This window comes from Sinohyriopsis cumingii, chromosome 3 (genome assembly GCF_028554795.1).
Source record: "Sinohyriopsis cumingii isolate HCF-2022 chromosome 3, ASM2855479v2, whole genome shotgun sequence".
Classification (NCBI taxonomy): domain Eukaryota; kingdom Metazoa; phylum Mollusca; class Bivalvia; order Unionida; family Unionidae; genus Sinohyriopsis; species Sinohyriopsis cumingii.
In genome coordinates this window covers 11,314,440-11,335,528 of record NC_142963.1, presented here as the reverse complement: position 1 = coordinate 11,335,528, position 21,089 = coordinate 11,314,440, and the positions used below count along the sequence as shown (strand labels likewise).

The window sequence follows — 21,089 nt, the reverse complement described above, 5'->3', positions numbered from 1 at the left end:
GAAATTTTGAAAGCAATTTTAATAGAGTTATTCTTTTGACTACCATTGCACATAAGTGATTGATATGCGCATTCCAGCTGAGGTGTTGATCAATGTAGATACCAAGAAGTTTTTGATTTTTGACAATAGATACGTCTAAGCCATTTGAGTTAGAAGTAAATCCGTGTTAGTAGATAGACGCTGCCTTGTTCCAATTGTCATACATTTCGTTTTAGAGATGTTAATATGCATTTTGTTTTGATGACACCAAACTGATATATTGTTGAGGTCGGTTTGAAGTTTATTTTTAATGGAGTCTAGAGATTTATCAGATAAATGTAATGTCGAATCGTCAGCGAAAAGATCTGTGTTAGCGTGCGCTGGATACAAGGCTAGGTCATTGATAAATAGAAGAAAAAGAAGAGGCCCTAATATAGATCCTTGAGGAACACCACTTAAGATATGACTTGGTTCTGATATATGTTTACCCGTGCAAACAACCTGGTGTCTGTTTGTAAGATACGACGTGAACCAGGCAACTGAGTTTGGAGAAAACTTGTAGGCTGAAAGTTTTTTAATGAGCACCAAATGGTCAACCAAATCGAATGCTTTTTTAACATCAATGAAGATTGCACCAGTAAGTTCACCTGATTCTGCTGCTAGTAGCCATTGGTCTATAAGTTTTGTCATTGCAGTCTGACATAAATGATTCTTTCGAAAACCTGATTGTGATCTATGGAGGAGTTGGTACTTGTCAAGATATCTGAAAATATGCTTGCTGACATGTTTTTCTATAATTTTTGAAAGTACGGATAGAACAGATATGGGTCGATAGTTGGATGGGTCATTCTTTTCATTTCCCTTATAAATTGTGAATACTTTTGCAAACTTCAATGACTCCGGGAATTCATTGGAAGTGATACTACAGTTAATTATTTCTTTCAACGACTCTGAGATTGATAAAGCCGACATTTTCAGAGTTTTGGGGTGAATTCCATCTAGACCTGTTGATTTGTTTGTGTCAAGTTTATTTATAATATCAAAAGTGTCATTTATTGTTATTAAGGGAATGTTGAAACTAATATGTTCGGGTACCCTTTCATTCATGAATTTAGTAAGTTTGTCTAAATTAGGCTCTGTATTCTTAGACCTTTCAAGCGTTTGGGAGATATTAGTAAAAAAATGGTTCAGCTGGTTTGCAATATCGAGCTCTTTAGTATATTTAGTGCCATCGACTATAATTTCACATGAAGCTAGAGGCGCAGGTTTCGTTGAAGTTAGACTTCGTAAATGATTCCAGATGGATCTGTTATCGGACTTTGATGTGATGGCTTCTTTGAAAAAGGAGCGTTTGTGTTTTACAACGATTGATTTGACTTTTTTTCGCCATAAACGATAGTTTGTGAAGTCTTTATATTTATGGCAGTAGTTTCGTTTGCGTTGTGCCTCTGCGATTTCATTAGTATACCATTCTTGTTGTTTTGATCGTTTAATTCTCTTGATGCGTATGGGGGCGTGTTTATTTAGGATAGTAAGAAAACAGTGATTCCAGTTAGACAAGTCATAATCTGGGTCTATGTTAGGGAAATATATTGCGTTAATGTTTTGTGATAGTTCGGAGAGAAATTCATTTTCAGAAAAGTTTTTGAAACATCTGTACTGCATGTAGGAGTGTAAGTTGTTTTTCTTTGCGCTCTGTTGCTTACGAGTTGCACATATAAAATAGTGATCACTAATAGGGAAACATGGTACGTTTATCTCGTAGAGATTGGTTGGATGGGTAGCATAGATGTGGCCGATCAGAGTAGAAGTACAGGCTGTTACTCTTGTTGGAGCGTATATTACCTGTGTCTAGGCTAACTGCTTCTGCATTTGGGTATTAATCACATGTCAGCCGGGGGAGAGATCTCGGACCCAACTGATCTTTATCTTTGTGTAAAATTTAAAATGCTCCTGAATTCCACCAGCAATCATCATCTTTTTCAGTTGCACATGATGTTTTACCCAATAGTGTTGTTGAGGGGACCAACATAACCTTGAGGTGTGAAGCAGTTTCAAACATCTCGCTTGTCACATGGTTTGGTCCCGATGGTTCAGGAAAGCGTATAAAATACACAGAACAAGGGCAAACAACAATTCTGGACTCAGTGCCACAGAGAGACAGGCTTACTGTTGAGGCGACAAACCAAAGCAATCTCAACATTTCTCACATCATGGATTCAGATTCTGGCATATATGCTTGTAATGATGGCAATGTGGACCTTTTGAAATTCTCTCTTGATGTGAAAGGTAGGTATTTAGTTTCTTCGAAAATGTTTACACTAATATGTATAGCTAATGCTAGATTCAGTCATATCAGACCTACATCAGACTTCTGTATCATAAAAAAGGTACATATTAACTCATGTCCCCGCAAAATAATATATAGGCACTGTTTAATTTAATGTCATAAGTTGTGGCATAACCTTGATTGTGACATAACCTGTCAAAAGAAAGGAAGCCAATCGAAAGCTAAAATACAATCACATTTATGCAATTGTATCTAAAATGTACTGACCAACATTAAAAAGATTTATTTAGGTATGGTCTGCAAATAACAAGTAATAATATAAAATAAACTGTGCAAATAAGTAACATAATTCTGACACAGTATATAAATATCATTGTAATACAAACACAAGAAACACGTGACAAACGATAAGTGATATAATTTACAAGTTTATGTAAAAAAAAATTGTATTTGCTATCTGGCCCAGATGGATCAAGATTTTTAGGCAAGGTGAATTCAAATTCTATTTTCGTCTTAGTTAAAAATTATATATAGTAAACATTATAACTTTAATACTTATTTCAGATTTTAAAATAGCACTAAAAACCAGTAATTAGTAAAATATGATTGCATATTCTTGATCTGTCTTGTTTTAAAAGGTATGATTTAACAGCCGTTTCCAAATAATATATGCTGTAAATGGGTTTGATAAACGAATGTCGTAGAGGCGAAACTACAAAAATGGTGGAAGAAAATTAAATTTGCTACTCATATCAACAAAATAACGACGATAACTAATTTTCACAAATCTTTCACGCATGTATGGGCGTGATTTAGTCTTGCATATCCTTTTTTCACTACATCCGTCATTATTAGCATTCCCACACATTCAAATCATACTTCCTGGTGCTTGATCACCATTGCTTACAGTAATAATCGTCGTTAAAATGTGGTGCTATTTGGAAATTAGCTATTTGAAAGCCGTACGAATTATGTCATGCCACGAAGTGGACATGATAGTTTCAGTGTCAAAACCTTGCACATCTGAATTTTAAAATGACAAAATCGTGTATCAAACATCCATCGGTAAAATAGATTACACTAGAACCAGATTGTAGTTCATAAATTAAGCTATTCTTATTTATAACAATTTAGAAGGTGAACAACATAGACCGGTTTTTTACACTGGAATAAACAACATAAAGCACACTAACAAGACTGTAATTGCTTGCATCATCCCACTATAAATGTGTAAATAGTTCACACTGTAGATAATCGAAGTTAATCAGGCACACTATCATTTGATATAAACAAGTTAACAATACAATAACCATTAATCGTCAAAACAATGAAATTATCTTTAATAACCTCTGCTGGGATATTGTCATTCTTGTCATAAATCTGAATAGTTTAGATTAAAGGGAGAACAATTTGCCTAATTAATTATCTTTTTCCATTAAACATTTATTTAGCAAGAGTCGTTCAAGAGGGACACATGGACCATAGTCAGGAACGCTATAATGGTGAAAAACTAAGCGGTCGCCATAGAACTTTAGATTTATTCCTATCTCCTACACATTCCCATCTTTACCCGTCACAGGAACTTTTGTAGTTTGCCAGAGGAAGTTACTTTGTCAATTTTATGCTCTTGCTTTTGGCCTGGAACCTTTACCAAGGTTACCTGAGTAATACTGAGCCACTTAATATCATCAAGGGTCAGTATCCTCCAGTATTTTGACAATTGGTTTATTCACAATGTGTACCGTTGCTAAAAGACCTGTCGCTAAGTTGGAAGATATTTAATTATCCGGAGATAATCCCCAGCCAGTGGAAGTCAGGTCTGACGACTGGAAATGTCGCCACATGCGGATGCGTTTCCTCATAAATCAATTGACAGTTCATGTTGCCCATACCGAATTACACCGATACTGTCCCTCGTAACAAGATACCCCCAGGCTGAGCAGGGGTCTATTGTCACGGCATCAGGGATAAGTCTTTTGCTATTTAATACATAAGGGGAACCTTTGATATGTTCTTTGGTTGTTGTCTAAACAGTCACACCAACCACTGATTGAAGTTTCATTCGAAAACCTTACCTTAAGAATGCCATTCATTCTGGTCTTACAATAGTCCATCAGTTATTTAATGGCAACAAGTTCTCACATGTATTCCTAAAGAATGAAAATCGAAATGTTATATAAAATGTTTTAGACGTATCTCTCTCTTGAATATTGATCTAAACTTACATCATCATCTTATTCTCAGAGAATAACGAAGTCATTATCATAGATAATAAACGAAATACAATCAGGATTGTTTGAAATGGTCGAAACATCGGTGATTATACATGTACATGTCTCGCTTTTGATTTAATTGAAGAAAAAAACCAAACCAACAGGAAGATTAAATTACATCACTTTTATTTCTTTGTTATTTTGAAAAGGTTGTAGGTTCAATAGAATGGTCTTATATAGAAAAGTATTTAGAACACTGCTTTAAATATTCGAGATAGCTCTTCCTGCTGCTCTGGACTGAGGTGAACTTTAACAAATCCCAGGTCACATAGCTTGGTGCAAACATGGATTGTGGTAAAGAATTGGGAACAGCCAAAATTATTACTTGAATTACATGGGTGTTTTATTCTATACTTCTTGCAGTTAAATATAATTTGAGCAAAAGCCATACATGTACTACTAATTATACAGAGAGAACCGAATCAATCAAAAACAATATACTTATTAACTGGTTCTTTAGAAACCTGACCTGGGTTGAAAATAATCAGTAATTAAATATTTGGTTTTGCTTGTACATGTAGTACTTCCTAATCTATGGAGTGGAAAAGGTGACAAAATTGAAAGGTACATTCTAGTTAATAATATCAAGAATTCAAGATGGTTGGCAGAAGATGCTGCAATTTCAATATCTTCATCATGCTTAAGATAATGTGGATAAAGAAAAGAAATTAATTGATTCACTCAACCATTATTTTTAAAATGTACTTGAAAAGTTTGGAGGTGAAAACAATTTTTTTTTTAAAGAAAGCAGCAGAGAGGGTGAACAGACCATAGAATTCCGACAAAACAAATAAAACAAACAAATAAAATCATCTCGTAGAAAGGTCAAGATTTTACAAATGAACTTTTCCTTGAGATGTTTTATTTCTGTAATGGACGATTGTACTAATAAAACCTCAGTTCGAAATAGTAGCTGAAAAAATAAAGTTCTCTACGTGTTTATTTATTTCTTGTTTATTTTTTTGACGACCAACGTTGGTAGGTACCCTCTCTGCTGCTATTAATTTACCACCATACCAAGTTTGATGAATATTTTTCAACGCGTTCTCGCTGTCCTTTCTCCTCATCTGTTTCATCTTCATCTGAATCTTCGGAATTTGTTCTATGTTTCAAGTAATATTCAAGTTCTGATGGTGGTTTTTCTATTTTTGGATTTATGTTCTTTCTGTGTTTATAATATATCATCAAACTTCGATATCGATCTCCACCGCAATTTTTGCAAATCTGATATAATCCTCTAACACCGTTGTTACAACCAACACAACTTCGTGGACCAGCATGAAGATTTTTTCTTTATAAGATAATTATGTTTCTTGCAATATTCTCCACGGCATTTTTTATTACAATTGTTAGTGGTTCCTTGACGCAGCCACGCACAGTTGTTCATTATATTAATGATATCTGTTTAATTAAATTTAATTTTATCATCACCCCTGTTACCCAAATATTTTATCAAGACCCACACGATATCTTGTTCTTGGATCATGTAGATTTATTGTTATAAATCCATGCGGAGTAGCTTGCGCTCGTGAGAAGAAATTTTTGAATTTAATTATATCCATGTCACCACCACACCAAGTTTGATGAATATTTCGCAACGTGTGTGTGTCTACGCCATTAAACACAACTAAAATGTTGCAGTTGTCTCTGATCACCTTTGGAATTTGTGTATATCGTTGAGTAACATAGATCACGTCTGTATTTTTATGTCTACCTCGGGAAAATATTCTGGCTGGATTTGATTGTTTATCTAGCATCACATCGTCGTATACAACTAAATTATTAATAAATCCGTCTATGGAATCTACGGATGGTGCTTCATCAATATCGGTTATAAACTCTATAACATCATTATCTTCATCCAGTAATCGCGCGTTTTCATTGAAATCTTTAAGTACATCATAACATCGTTGATCAACAACGGATGGTGCTACTAAATATAATTTATCCCATTTCAACCATCTCATTATCAGATTAAGTAATAATTGCGTCTTACCCGATCCAGATGGTCCTATGATAATCATTCTGATGGAGTTCGGTAGCGCAGGATGATGCTTAACTGGCTCTCGTTGCCGAGTTGCTGAGAAATCAATTATATCCATATATATTATAACATGAATCTATATTGTTTACGCTGTAAAGCTAAAACTCCAACCACTGATTTAGCTACAGTTATAACAAAAAACAAAAAAATAGCGTACGGTGGAAAATGTTCTATATGCGGTAGAAAGAAATTTTCGTTTTTACCTAATAAGCGCGGTGGTGATATTGCTAATTTGATGTCAAAGTTTCCAGGTGCTCCATGGGCTAAATACAGTGGAGAAAAACATCTACCGGGATATAATTATTGCGGTCCTGGTACCAGACTTGATATCAGGCTCGATAATCAAGATCAACCAAAACCAGGCGAGGAACCAATAAATGCTATTGATCGAGCTTGTCATGCTCATGATGTAGCTTATAAAAGTCAAAATCTACAAGATAGGCATATTGCAGATGTAAAATTAATTCATTCATTAAATTCTATAAAAAATAAAAATATTAGAGAATCATTAGCTAATTGGTTAGTAAGATCCTCGATGAAAGATAAATTAGCGATTGGGGCTGGTAATTAATAATGGAGTCAATTTATTATTCACCGAGAGGATACTGGAGAGGCAAAGCAGCAATTGGTAAACTCGCTGATGCAGCGGCGGTTAAACATTCTACTGCTAAAACGTGGTTATCTAAACAAGCAATATGGCAAATTTATCTACCACGTCCTAAACAAATTCAGTACGCGTATTTCGATGTCAGTGTTCCTAATGAAGTTCATCAAGCTGATATTCTGTTTTTACCGCATGATACTGTGCGTGGAAAAACGTACAAATACGCGTTAACCGTAGTTGATGTTGCAAGTAGATATAAAGAAGCAGAGCCGCTATCAGCGAAAACATCATCTGAAGTAGCCGATGCGTTTGAACGAATTTATCAACGAGGACTCGGACCACAAGGTGGTCTGCGATGGCCACAGCTACTACAGGTTGATCCTGGTAAGGAATTTCTTGGTCCAGTATCATCGTTGATGAAACAACACAATACCAAAATACGACGAGGTCATACTGCAATTCACCGTGATCAAGCAATTGTTGAGCGATTTAATCGAACACTTGCTGAGCGGTTATTTGGATATCAATACGCGAGGGAATTTATTCAGGATAAAAGATCTCGCGAATGGGTTGCAAGATTACCAGGCGTGATAGCTGCATTAAATAATGAGATCACACGAACAACCAACATGAAACCCATTAGCGCGGTCACAAAAAAAAATATACCAACACAACGAAAAGATGTTGGAAAACAAAAAATATTAGGTGATGTTACAGTCAGATATTTATATGAGCCTGGTGAACTTGAAGGTGGTAAAGCGAGAGCAACTGATCCTATTTGGAGTGTTACCACACACAAAATATCTACCGTGACAAGATCCACCGGGAGAAATGTAGGCGTTTCCAGACCTGCAATCTACAGATTAGATTCGGCCGCTCCTCAACGTGGATTTACACGTGAACAACTACAAATAATTCCCGCGGATACACAACTACCACCAAAATCACTCCGGTGATTTCGATCACTTAACTAGCACTAGCGCTAAGGGCGCCAGCGCCTCTACGTCGATTACACTCAAGACAGGTTAACATGGTATTTTCTCGTGTATGACCGCGACTATTATCTTTTCTATCTACGGTGAATTGTCTTGAATCATTACTCGAATACCGCCATAACATTATACAATTACAACTGGTGCAATGATTATTCTGCTGCTGTTTTAACTCAATAATAAATTCAACATCAAGATCAAAGTCACGTTTATTTTTTTTATCAGATTGTTTGTATCCGATTAATTTTTTTCTTATTATATCATCATCGATGATGTTAAATTTATCAACGATTTCAGGAATTATAATTCTACGTAATTGAGATATATTTCTGACCCTCGATACCGCCAAATAAACTAAATTTGACCACTCGATGCGATCGTCTACAATCCAGACTCGTGTGTCAGAAATAGTTAATCCCTGTGACGAATGGATTGTCATAGCGTATCCCAACACCTATGGAGATTTGTCAGCGTGTATTGCATCTTCGACTACACTGATATCAACGGCGACAATATCATTTAATACGAGATTTTGATTCTCAGTCTGTCCTGGAATATCAACATTAATATTCTGTTTTCGTGTATCTGATGGTCTATAACACAACGGTACGGGTAATTCTGAATATTTTTCTTTATGTAGTTGAAATAACTGTTGTTGTAAAGCGTCTCTGATTATTTTTCTACTTGCTACGATCAAATCGGTGTGTCTCCATAATTTTAAAAAATCACTCATTGATGTCTCTGAGATCACTCCACGTATTATTTCACACTGAATTTTGTTTGATTGTAATCTGATTAATTTTTTAAACTCCCTCAAATTTGCATCGAGAGCTCTATGATCATCATCTATTTCTTCGTAATAATCAACGAAATTTTTTAACCAATCATGTGGAGATGGTCCAACAAAAGGCGGTGGTTGACCATGATCGCCACACATTATTATAGCGGTATTTTTGGTCAACAACCAATCAAGAAACGTTTTTAATGTATCCAATGAGACCGTGCATATCTCATCCCAAATAATTATTTTAGGTATATATTTTTCTCCCATCCGTTCAGGAGTCCATGTATCTCCGCGCCACCGAAAGAAACTATGATACGTACACGATTGTACTTGCCGCTGTTTCATCTCACGTGCAAGTCTATGTGTGGGTGTCAGCACGATTATATCTGAATTTCTAAAAACATTAATCGTTCGAGTTGTTTTGCCGCATCCACCAGGTCCATTGAGATATACTGTCTTATATCTGGTTATTGGATCACTCAACGATGGTGCTTTCGACATTTCTGATATTTTATTACCCTCGCGATAAAAATCTCTCATTGGAACATCTGCTGATTCTGTGTAATTGTGTAATAGTTCCTTTTTTATTCTCCACGAACCTCATCGTTCATCATTACTTGTAAATTTCATAACAGGTTCTAAATATTTACTTGAAATATAAAACGAATCTGTTGCGACTCTGACTGCGGTCTCAGGAAATCTATTAATCATCGATAATAAATTTATAGAAACATAAGCCAACATGGAAGATCTTAGATGAGTATATTGCGGGGATACGTCATATATGTAACTAACGATCGTACCTAATTTTGTTCCGTCGGATAAATAAACACTCTCTCGATTTACAAATGTATTTTTCGCCGTTGCATCAGCGATTATAAAATCGTACTCGGCATCATCTAGAATTAATCGTGCGTGATGTCTTTTATAATCATATGCACCACCTTGAGTAAATTTACCTATAATTTTTCTACCGAGATCTTTTGCGGTTTTGAGTTTATTAGGAATATCATCCTTAAACTCGCTGATAACTTCAGAATCTGACATGGGCAACCAAACTTTGGTCTGTGCATGATATGATATAATTGCCTCACTGACCACCAACGATGTCAGTATCATACAATCTAGCATATATCGTAACAAAACTATAGGTGCCCAACGTTTTTCACAAAAATGTCTACCAAACCAAACATAACAAATCTTGTGAAGATTTTCGTTAAGCTCGAATGATTCAATACAGGCGAATCCAGTCAGATCAAAATCAGGTAATGGTCCATTAATTGCCACTCGCGTCATCTCGTTTGTTGGGTGACCAAATCTTTCAAAGTACGTAGAACAATCTCCGTATCCCAGAAAACTTCCTGGATAACATGCAACCATATCAACCGAAATAACATCATTGTAATTGTATTTGGTATTCCATAATCCGCCATGTCCATATTCGACGCAACTTGCGCGTAGGTCCTCGAGTAAATCAAATCGTGTTGGTTTCCATGAATTTCTTTCTCTGGCGAAATGAGCCGCAACAGATGGAACGGTAAAACAATTAGTTAGTAATTTTTCAGTATTTTCCGCGTGCTTGCACTGTAAAAACGTCGCAAGATTTTTCATCTCGTCATGGAGGGATTCTGTGCGATATATTTCACCGTTCGGTTTGACAAACTGATCAAATTCACCCTCCTCATTACTTTTAAATAACCATACCGATACAGGATCGGTTTTACTTATTTCGTTGATAAAATCAAACATACTATCTGCCCCAGAATTATCTGCCCCAGAATTATCTGCCCCAGAATTATCTGGGGAGTAAAATCTAACAGTTCGATCACGTGGAAATATTGTTACTGCGTTAGTCCATGCGTGCGCGTTATGATCGATAATATTTATTGGAGCTCCCTTCGATTTATATTTCGACTGGTACAGTACTTCTCCCGTTATTGTCGCCACAGTTATTGGAAATTTTAATATTTTTCCTAACTCAGCAACATCTTTTATTGTAGCACCGGTATCCTTAACTGAATCAGCCCACGAGTTTATTTTTTCACGCCTTAAATCAGTTAATCCATTTCCACGCATCACGTTTGTAAAGTGTTCTATTACTCGTTCGGCTACACAATTTAACCTTGAAAATTTCATCGGCGCTAGTTTATCAACGTTGGGTTTTTTATTTATCTCATAGATTCCATAAATAACCGCTGTTACAGGATATGCTCGCTCATAATACGGTTTGTCAATACCCGTCAGTAGACCCGGTCTGGAATTTTTACTTAATATGATAGTTTTATTATTGCCAAGGACAGGATCATATTTGTCACGGATAATCCAACTACCTGTTTCTGTTAATACAATAAATTTTACTTTGAAGAAATATTTTTGATTGCCCTCGTATTCAGCGATGTAGTTAATGATAGTTGCCGCTCGCTTGTCGTTCATTGTGGCGTCCGTGACAGTGTTGCGTATGATCTTGAACGTTGACCATGTATGAGATGCACCATCCGTGTAAAATTCTTTCTTGGCGTCGTGAATTTTCGAGATCAAACGTTTATTTTTCGGATCAACCAAATCTCGTACTGGCAAGTCAGAAGATAATCTGTCAAGGTTGAATTTATATTTAACAGGCCTAGTTTGGGATAATCTCTCAAACTCGTTCATATAATTAAAACAAATATTTAAATAAAGAAAATTATATATATATATATATATATATATATATATATATATATATATATATATATATATATATATATATATACAATGTCTCAATGTAGATGGTTGATGATCGGCTCAGTAAATCGATGCAACAAATCCTGTAGAAAGGAATTTTGTTGGATACACTCACAAAACATACGACGAGGAAGTCTAGGACCAATACCATGTCTGAGGTGTGGTATTGGAGTGCGAGGAAAAACAGAATTATGTGGAAAGTGCGGCGGAAAACGGTTCAGAGAACTTAAAAGATATTATGACAAAAAAAATAATAGCAGTGAAAACGCTATAAAATCCGTGAGGGATTATATATCAAGATTTCAGACAAACAATGATTTAAACGAATAATATTATTATAATGGAGCAAAATATATTTGTCCCACATCCTGTCATAACAAACTATGAATCAAATATTAATGGTATCATCAGACACTGCAAGTTGAAGAGACAAGTTGGTTATATTAGTAATTTTGGTTATCTAATGTTCACATGCGAGGGGGGAAAGAAACATTATCTATGTCATAGATTTACGTATGAATGTCATAATGGGATGATCAATGACGGTCTTGTTATTGATCATATTGACGGGGATACTCAAAACAATAATTTATCCAATTTACAAGCTATCTCTCACAGCGAGAATAATACACGTGGAAATACAGGAAGATGTAAGACAATCGGAAAGAGGGTAGTAATTTCCACAAACATAGAAACTGGCAAAGAAATTATATTTCAGTCTATGAACGCGGCTGCAAAATATTTTGATATTCACTCGCAATCAGTACAAAGAGCGGCAGAAAATATACATAAAACCACCTTCTCGAAAAAATATAAACAGAAAATTACATTTCAGTATCAATAACTATCATCACCACATTATTAACTATCATCACCACATTGAATTAATTTTTTTAATTTATGTCACAGTAGGTCCTCCATACACTACTGAATTTTGATTATATAAAAGGGAGATTACTTTGTAATATATAGTTTTCTTCGTAGATTTTGATTTTTTATGATCGTAATTAGTCAGTTTAACTAATTACATCGTAATTAATTACATCGTAATTAATCACTCGTAGAAGTATTATTTATGGTTTTTAAATATTTCCCATTATACAACATTACGAGAAATCATGATAATGTTATTGATCCGTAGGAAGCTGTGTGTAGAACAGAAACCGTTGTCATGGTAATCGATCTGCAGGTGTGTTCATGCCACTGCTATTATTGATTCTCAGTCTGCTTAGGAAAAATGCTGTTATAAATACAGAAACTGTTATTATTCAGAAACCGCTGTTATAAATACAGAAACTGTTATTATTCAGAAACTGTTATTATTCAGAAACTGTTATAAATACAGAAACTGTTATTATTCAGAAACCTCTGTTTAGTGTAAATATTGGTTCCTTAGCTATATAGCTAACTATATATTAACTTCCAAAACATATGTTCGTAACAAGGTTTGACAGCTCAATCAGTATGGTATTGGACTGTGACGCTCGCGGTCCAGGATCAAACCCCCATGGCTGACAATTTGTCGGTGGTGTACGCATAATTGCGATTTTTATAATAGTGGGGGGAACCGCAAACCCCCCCCCCCCCCGCTCAGCAAAATCCCAACCATAATATTGACTTGTGGTTGATACATATTTTCGTATCACCCACTGGATTAATTATTGTGGGTGGGTTTTTGCTGAGCGTGTATGTTTGTACTGTCCTTAGTTAGTTATATGTTTGTGCCGTCCATGCATAATCTGAGCTCGCTGATACACTCGATAGGGGCTCTTCATTCATTGTATATATCCATTTCATTGTATATATGTTATGTGTATATCCTCTAAACTTGGTAGATTGCGGTGGCAAGCTACGAGTTTAATGAGGATTGTGCCGTCCTTAGTTAGTTATATGTTATGTGTATATCCTCTAAACTTGGTAGATTGCGGTGGCAAGCTACGAGTTTAATGAGGATTGTGCTGTCCTCCCTCTTGGGCCTCTAGACCGTTGTTTGGCGGGTTAGGGGCTCTCGTAGAGGGAATATTTGCCTAATGAACTTGGTAGATTGCGGTGGCAAGCTACGAGTTCTTGGTTGTGCTGTCCTTGAAACATCCCGACGAACTCGCTAAACACTCGATAGGTGTTCTAGGGATATTTTTTTTTATTTTGAAGATTTATATATTATATAATGAACCATGAAAATATCAATAATGTAATTGTTGCTATTAAAAAATTGAAAAAAGATGGAATTAATATATCTGATGAACTTAATCCTGAAAAAATAGTTTCTGACTTTGAGATTTTACAAGAACGTAAAACCCAGGGGACACACACACTATCATCTGAATACAGGCTCATGAAACGGATTCAGGCGGCAATGTTTCAGTCGTTAGCTACCGTAGAAGATGATCATGTGAAGGAGTTCGTTCCTCTCTCTACTGCCGTAGAAAGAATTAAATCGTTATTATCCCACGAGTACGAGGCAAAGAAAACGATTAGTACCCGTATAAGACTATTAAGAAAAATTATGTCAGAGAGTAACTTCGTTACTGGTGAAACGATCCAGAGTAGTAATTCCGATGAAGATGACTGAGATCTTTGATCAGAAATATTATTTCTGAATTTGATGGGTTAGTTGGTACTTAGAATCAAAGATTTAGAATCAAAGATTCTTATTTATGCAATTTGCAATTTTGATGGGTGAGTTGGTACTTAGAATCAAAGATTCTGATTTATTATTTATTTCTGAATTAATTTATTTATTTACTGAATTAATTTGTTTTTTTTTTACTGAAATTTAACAAAATTGTACAAATTTCTTAATTTTGACTACCATTTACCCCATCAAAAACATAAAATTGTACAAATTTCTTAATTTGACTACCATTTACCCCATCAAAAACATAAAATTGTACAAATTTCTTAATTTTACAAATTATTTATTTCTGAATTATTATTTTATTTCTGAATTATTATTTATTTATTTCTGAATTAATTTATTTATTTTTACTGAAATTTAACAAAATTGTACAAATTTCTTAATTTTGACTACCATTTACCCCATCAAAAACATAAAATTATACAAATTTCTTAATTTGACTACCATTTACCCCATCAAATTTACAAAATTGTACAAATTTCTTAATTTGAGTACCATTTACCCATCAAAAACATAAAATTGTACAAATTTCTTAATTTTACAAATTATTTATTTCTGAATTATTATTTTATTTCTGAATTATTATTTATTTATTTATAACTCTGATGGGTGAGTTGGTAAACCCTCCATTACATAAAGATCTACGATAAAGTCTTACGACAAAAGTCTTACGACTTTACATACAGATTTATTACAAGCTCTTCTTCACGTATGTCAATTAAGCGATTAAGGTGGTCTGTGAGCTTAAAATTGATTCGTGTTAACATATTATTGTGACACCGCAAATACACAGGATTAGTTGGTTCTTGCACGATTAAACTTCCAGGAGGAACTTGTGGTGTGAACGTGTACAGGATGTATCCTTGTTGAGCCTGATTTGATCTTCCGAGATCTATTTGATAGCTGCCATCGATTACGTCACAAACCAGATTGACCGCGACCGTCGGTGTTATATTAACGATTCCCGGAGATACGTGTCTTCCGCCGCCGTGTGGATCATTATCATGTCTAAGAACAGCTGCTGGTGGAATTAATTTTCTCCATGCATCGAGTATTTTAGGAAAAAACTCATCAATGACATCACTGACAGATTTTCTTAACTCGGTTACACTATACCCGGGAAATTTAAAATTTGGTACATCGGCTTCTGTTAATTTATATTTATCTAACCATATTTTTGCCTCAGATCTTTCAGAAAATTCTAAACTAAGCATCGCTTGAACTATTCGGTTATTAATATATTCCATATCTGATATAAGCTGATTTAATATTTCCACACGCGTGATGATTTTTTCACGCGATGACGCTGATATGTCAAAAATATGTTCGTTAAAATATTGATTTAGTTGATCTAGTTGTTTTTTACATTCTTGATTGATTTCCTGAAAATATTTAATAATCTCACTCCGATAAATAGCAAAAATATTTGCTTTTTCCCCGGAATTGTTAAAAGCCCATAACTCATCAAAATCGTGAATTAAAACCTTGCTAAGCATTGATTTACCTTTTAAAATACGTAGTTCTTCCCCGTATGATGGATTAATTTCATGATATGATTGTCTATCCGTGACGTAATCAGACTTTTTCGGCTCTGGTGGTATCGGTGTTATCGGTGGTGATATTTCAGGCCATCCTAACACGGATCTTATCGTGGATTGATAAATATCAACGGCATAATCAGGCGAGTTTATTTCAATCGTCGAGGACAGGGTGGGTTCATGAACATTAATTGATATTTTTGATTCTTTTCCCGTTATTGATTTTATTCTACGCGCAAATTCCTCACTGATCTCTTCAATCTCGTAACTGCCAGTTGGTATTCCAACAACAACCCAGTCAGGTGTTCCATCGGGTTTGTTGTTGTTAGCAAATACGAGCGAATTATTTGCTGGTGTACCGTTAAATGATTTTGATCTGATATTTGGCCAGCTGTAATATACTCGTAATTGTGCTAGTGCTATTTCTTTCACTGGAATTGCAGTGGGAAAATTAACACTAAATTCAGGATTAATTGAACTTACCGAGATCATCGTTATCTTTAGCGGAGTTGTGTTGGTCACGATCTGCTGGAGTAATTCTGTCATTATTGATACTTGTATCTTTAATACCTTCGTCGTATATTTTGGTTATCATTGAAAATTCGAAATCAGATATAATTCCATCACTGAGACTCGCTGATAACAACGAGGATAATTTCGAGTATGCTACCGTCGCTCTATGTAATTTTATTTTGTAATCGGATAATTTTTCGTTCGTACAAGTACATATTTTTTTGTGATGATATTAAGCACACCTGCAATCGTTGTTGCTGCTGAAATACAAATAGTTACAGCTACTGGTGCCATCGTTGTCAACGCTGATAATATTACACCGGTTCCAGCAACAACAGCGGATACTGAATAAACAATCACATCAACGATAACCAATCGTCGTCGATATTTTTTTTACTTTTACTGTATATTGATCAACTTGATCTTTTAGCGCCGCCTGCCATTCACGTGCTTGATTGTACCTGTATTGTGCACCGTCCATATATATTTTTATGCAGTAACCAATTGAGGTGTTTCAGCTACAAATTCCAAACATCACCAGAAGGATGTTGCGGTTAATTTCTTATCATCTGCTTCCAGAATAAATATTTCTTCGGTTCCGCTATTTAATACAACAGATACAACCCCGGAAAACCTGTCGGTGGAATGACGCCATGGAAACGTTGTAAATATTTCAAATTTTGCAGCACTAAACACAGACAGCCTGTACACGCCAGTGACTGTTGCGGTATATTTGATAGTATTATTTTGCTGCGACCATGTTGCAAATCCCGATGATACCGTGCATACGATGTTTGTGATGTGCCCGGGAGTTATTTCAGCTGGAATTTTAATCAGACTGGTTTTATTGATAATCTCAGGAATTCCCGCTACGATGTCTAGCTGTCTTTGTTTGATCGTGCCTAGGTCAGTTTTGATATCAGAAAGTTTCATGTCAATGGCGCGTGGAGTACCGAAGAATTTATCCATGGCATCATCGATTTTTTGAAAATTTCTTCGAAATCTTCCAAAAGCTCCTGCGTGAACGTCACACTCAGCCCGTAACGTGGATAATTTACCGTCTACGGTGCCATAGTTGACGTCGACGTATTTTTTGTTGCTGCGTCTTCGTCAGATGTTGGATCTTTTAAAACTACTATTTTGTTCCCGTTCATGCTAAGTTCACCCATCATTGTGTCACCGGTGTTTCTCACGCGATTAGCAACACTTTTTGCAATTTCATCTCTGATGGTTTTAAGTGACATACTTGAATCTCTGATTCTACCACCGTCAGTAAACACGGGAATATTATCCGTAACTGCACCAAGTACTCGCCGGACTATATCATTCCATTTGATATTGCTGGTTTTTAGTTTACCATATCGATCCTGAAAAATAACAACTTCATCTGGGTCAACTCCAGCCAGGTTCATGATATCAGCGAGGTCATCCTTAGTCACATACTTCGACAGATCAACGTCGACGAGCTTTTTCTTAACGCGTGAAGAAGATCTTCCGTAAATATCAACCATTATATAAGATCCGTTGTTTAAAACGCCTTACGCGCAACATATCGGTTGCTTGTATAATCGTGCACGACTTTATGTGGCGGCCTGGATGATTTTGATATAGCGTCGAGTACATTAATTACTTCACGGCCGCATATTGGCGGATCTGTCATTGTTTGTGTGTGTAGCGTTGAATACCAAACTTTGGAACCTCTGGTTGTTGCGTGGAGTGGTGCGACATACTTGATAAATTCAACAGGTGGAGCTAACCCGTACGAATCAAAATAAACAATTCCACGCGGGTCAACCGCGTATGATACCCAATGAGTACCGGGTCCGGAACGTTTGTCAAGATTAATAATACCTGTTTCTAGTTTGTTTGGTTGTTTCGGTAATTGATCTCGCATAAAAACACCTCTAAAGGCGGATATTTTTAATTTTTTAGCAGCATCAAGTAAATCAAAATTTGATGCTGGAACGTCTAACGAAGTGACCCTGGAAGCCTTAGGCCTCTCCCCCAACGAGATCCTGGCAATCTTAGACCGCGTCCCTTTTTTTTGCTATATCGTCCACCAGTAACTTTTTCGGAAATTTTTTTACCCGCCGCTCCAGCAACACCTAACGCGGCCGCTTTTGCTACGGCTGGAGCTGCTGCAGCTATTAATGCCGGAATGGCCGCGAGAAATGGGAATATACCACCTGTTTTAACCATGTCTTTGATGGCGCTCGGGGAGAGATGGAATTGAACTCCAGTTTTTGATTCTAGGGCTTTATTGAAATGTTTAATCTGATTATTTGTCAGCGATAATTTGTTTGGACCACCACTAATATGATCTCGTTTTAGTGATATTTTAGTTCCGCATTTGTTGGCGGTTTTTGATTGAAGCTTTTTTACCTGATCAGGAGTCAGAGTAACATTAACATGACCATACGACATTTTTATATAAAATATATTTTTCTAAATAACACGATTAAAGATTTTCCACCGGTGCATCAACGACCCTCATTCGACCACTACCACCCACAAGTAACATGGCTTTGTCGCTAAGTATGACCGCGATCGCTCTGTAGAAAGCACCACCACCTGGCGGGTTAGTAACATGAGCTCGAAAGTGTATATCAACAACAGATTGTTTGGATAAATCAAGATGTTCTAGTGAAAAATAACAAATCGAATATAGACCTCTAAAATCTAGTTGTGATATTTGCAAACCGGTATCCACATTTTGATCACGTCCCATGAATGACATTAAACGATGATATGCGCGCGCTACATGATTTTGACCAAAATTTAGTTGTATATTTTCTGTTGGTTCTTGATGTCCATTTATCCGTAAGGAAACTTCATTAACTCCAAGGTTATCAAATATCATATGTGAACGTTCTTGATTATTTATGCGGTCAATATTTTGCAATGCAATAAAAATATGTCATGGTGCAGAAACATCCTGTTGTGGTGCTATATGCCATGTAAATAAACCATTAATATTGCTTTGAGCAGCATCTGTGGTTACTGTTAACCATGATAGCAATGATTTACCACCTTGATCCATAAAAGATAGTAATTTTTGTTCTTCAGTAATAGATGGTGTCATTACTGGCATCCATAGTGAAAGTTTTGATATATTTACTTTACCAGCATCAGCAACACCAGTACCTCGCCAGATTGCATCATTATCATCACCTTTTCTTAAGAGCACAATTGTGTGTTTAGCTCCAAAGATTACCTTTCTAACATTTCTGCAAAATCCAAAGATGTGAGATAATGGAATTGCACACGAAAAATTTCTATTATCTCCCGACAGCGCCGCCCGGCGTGCTGCAAACCCCAAGTTGTAAGTCGGGGCAATATCTTTTATGATTTCAAATTCAGCAGCTGGTCTAGTTTCACGATCGGGGTTGGCGGCTTCTGCCTGATTAGCAACAGAAGTATCCCGTGGTGTGAGTACCTTGATATACTGATTATGGTTAGCGTTGTCTGTGATATCTTTAGCGAACATCATTGTTGGACCAGCTGATCTTGTAAAGTCGTCAGAATATCTCGCCAGACCAATTATTGTTGTAGCATCAACATCCTTCTGAATTGATTCAATATTTTTTCCATCAATCATGTATGTGGCGCTATCAAACAGTGCCATAATTCCGTTGTTGACAAAACCAACACGCAAATTGGCATCATATGCCGTATCATCCCCCTTTACAAGTATACCTTCTACTTCAATAAACGCCTCAGCGGGCAAGAAATATCTACTTGTATCATGAACCTGTAATTCGATTCTCCCCCGCTGATTTGGTAGTCTTGCGTCATAAGAATAAAATTGATAATCACGTACCGACTCGTACTTAAGTACAGGTGCCTCCATATCAAATACTGGGTCTGATTCGCGCCTGAACATTTTTATTATAGTTACCATTTTTCCAAATGATGATCATCGTCGACGAAGACCACTTCCTGCTATTAAATTTGCTGTTATATTTTTTTCTGCTTCTTCAGATATCGCCGCTAGTTTTTGATTTGCAGCCTGATTTATTATTTTACTTACGTCTGCGGGCATCACCTCAGTACTTGCCAGTTTCACCGGTGGTTGTTGTTTTCGTCGCAATAATCGTGCTAGTCTTTCTTTGATCGCCGAGAACGCCTTACCAGCAACATTGACAATTGCACCAGGAGCTTTATCACGAACAATATCAATAGCCTTCATCGATAATTGTTTTGCTACAGGTGCTACTTTTGGAGCTATCCTTGTAAATAATCCCTGAATAACATCACCAAGTCCATTTCCGTAAATAACACTATAGATTGGTAATCGTGAGTTTACCGCTCTAACCTGTGTGGGTTTACGATGATTATTATGCACAATCATCTTATTTTATTTACCATTTATCTAATCGCGGTGACTAATCATCAACGAGCTCATCAATAAGTTCTCGGTAAACGCCAATATCCATGATACCACCTTGAAATAGTCGCCGACAAATATCAGCTGCTTCATTGGTTATTTCTGGTGAATTATTTCCGGCACGTTTTCCTCCTATGAGAACTTCTAACCGTGACACGTCATTGATGATATTATCAGGACATAAACCAGATCCTGTTTTAGGTTCATCTTGAGGTGTTTTAAATACTGGTGGTTGCATTACCGGAGTAAGTACTTCAGTGGTGGCCGGGGGTGAGTCACCTTCTCGAAATCCATGTGGTGAATCTATCGGTGCAAATGTTATA

General features: G+C 36.1%; 1 protein-coding gene across 3 annotated transcripts in view; it reads left to right on the top strand.

The window, feature by feature from the left end:
* Nucleotides 1-21,089, top strand: part of LOC149802456 (immunoglobulin superfamily member 10-like) — a 163,232-nt gene that overhangs the window by 26,297 nt on the left and 115,846 nt on the right. For all 3 annotated transcript variants that reach the window (XM_089951690.1, XM_089951689.1, XM_089951688.1), the window contains exon 3: nt 1,966-2,268. In XM_089951690.1, the coding sequence (XP_089807816.1) occupies nt 1,966-2,268 (303 nt within the window). The remainder of the gene's footprint in view (nt 1-1,965; nt 2,269-21,089) is intronic.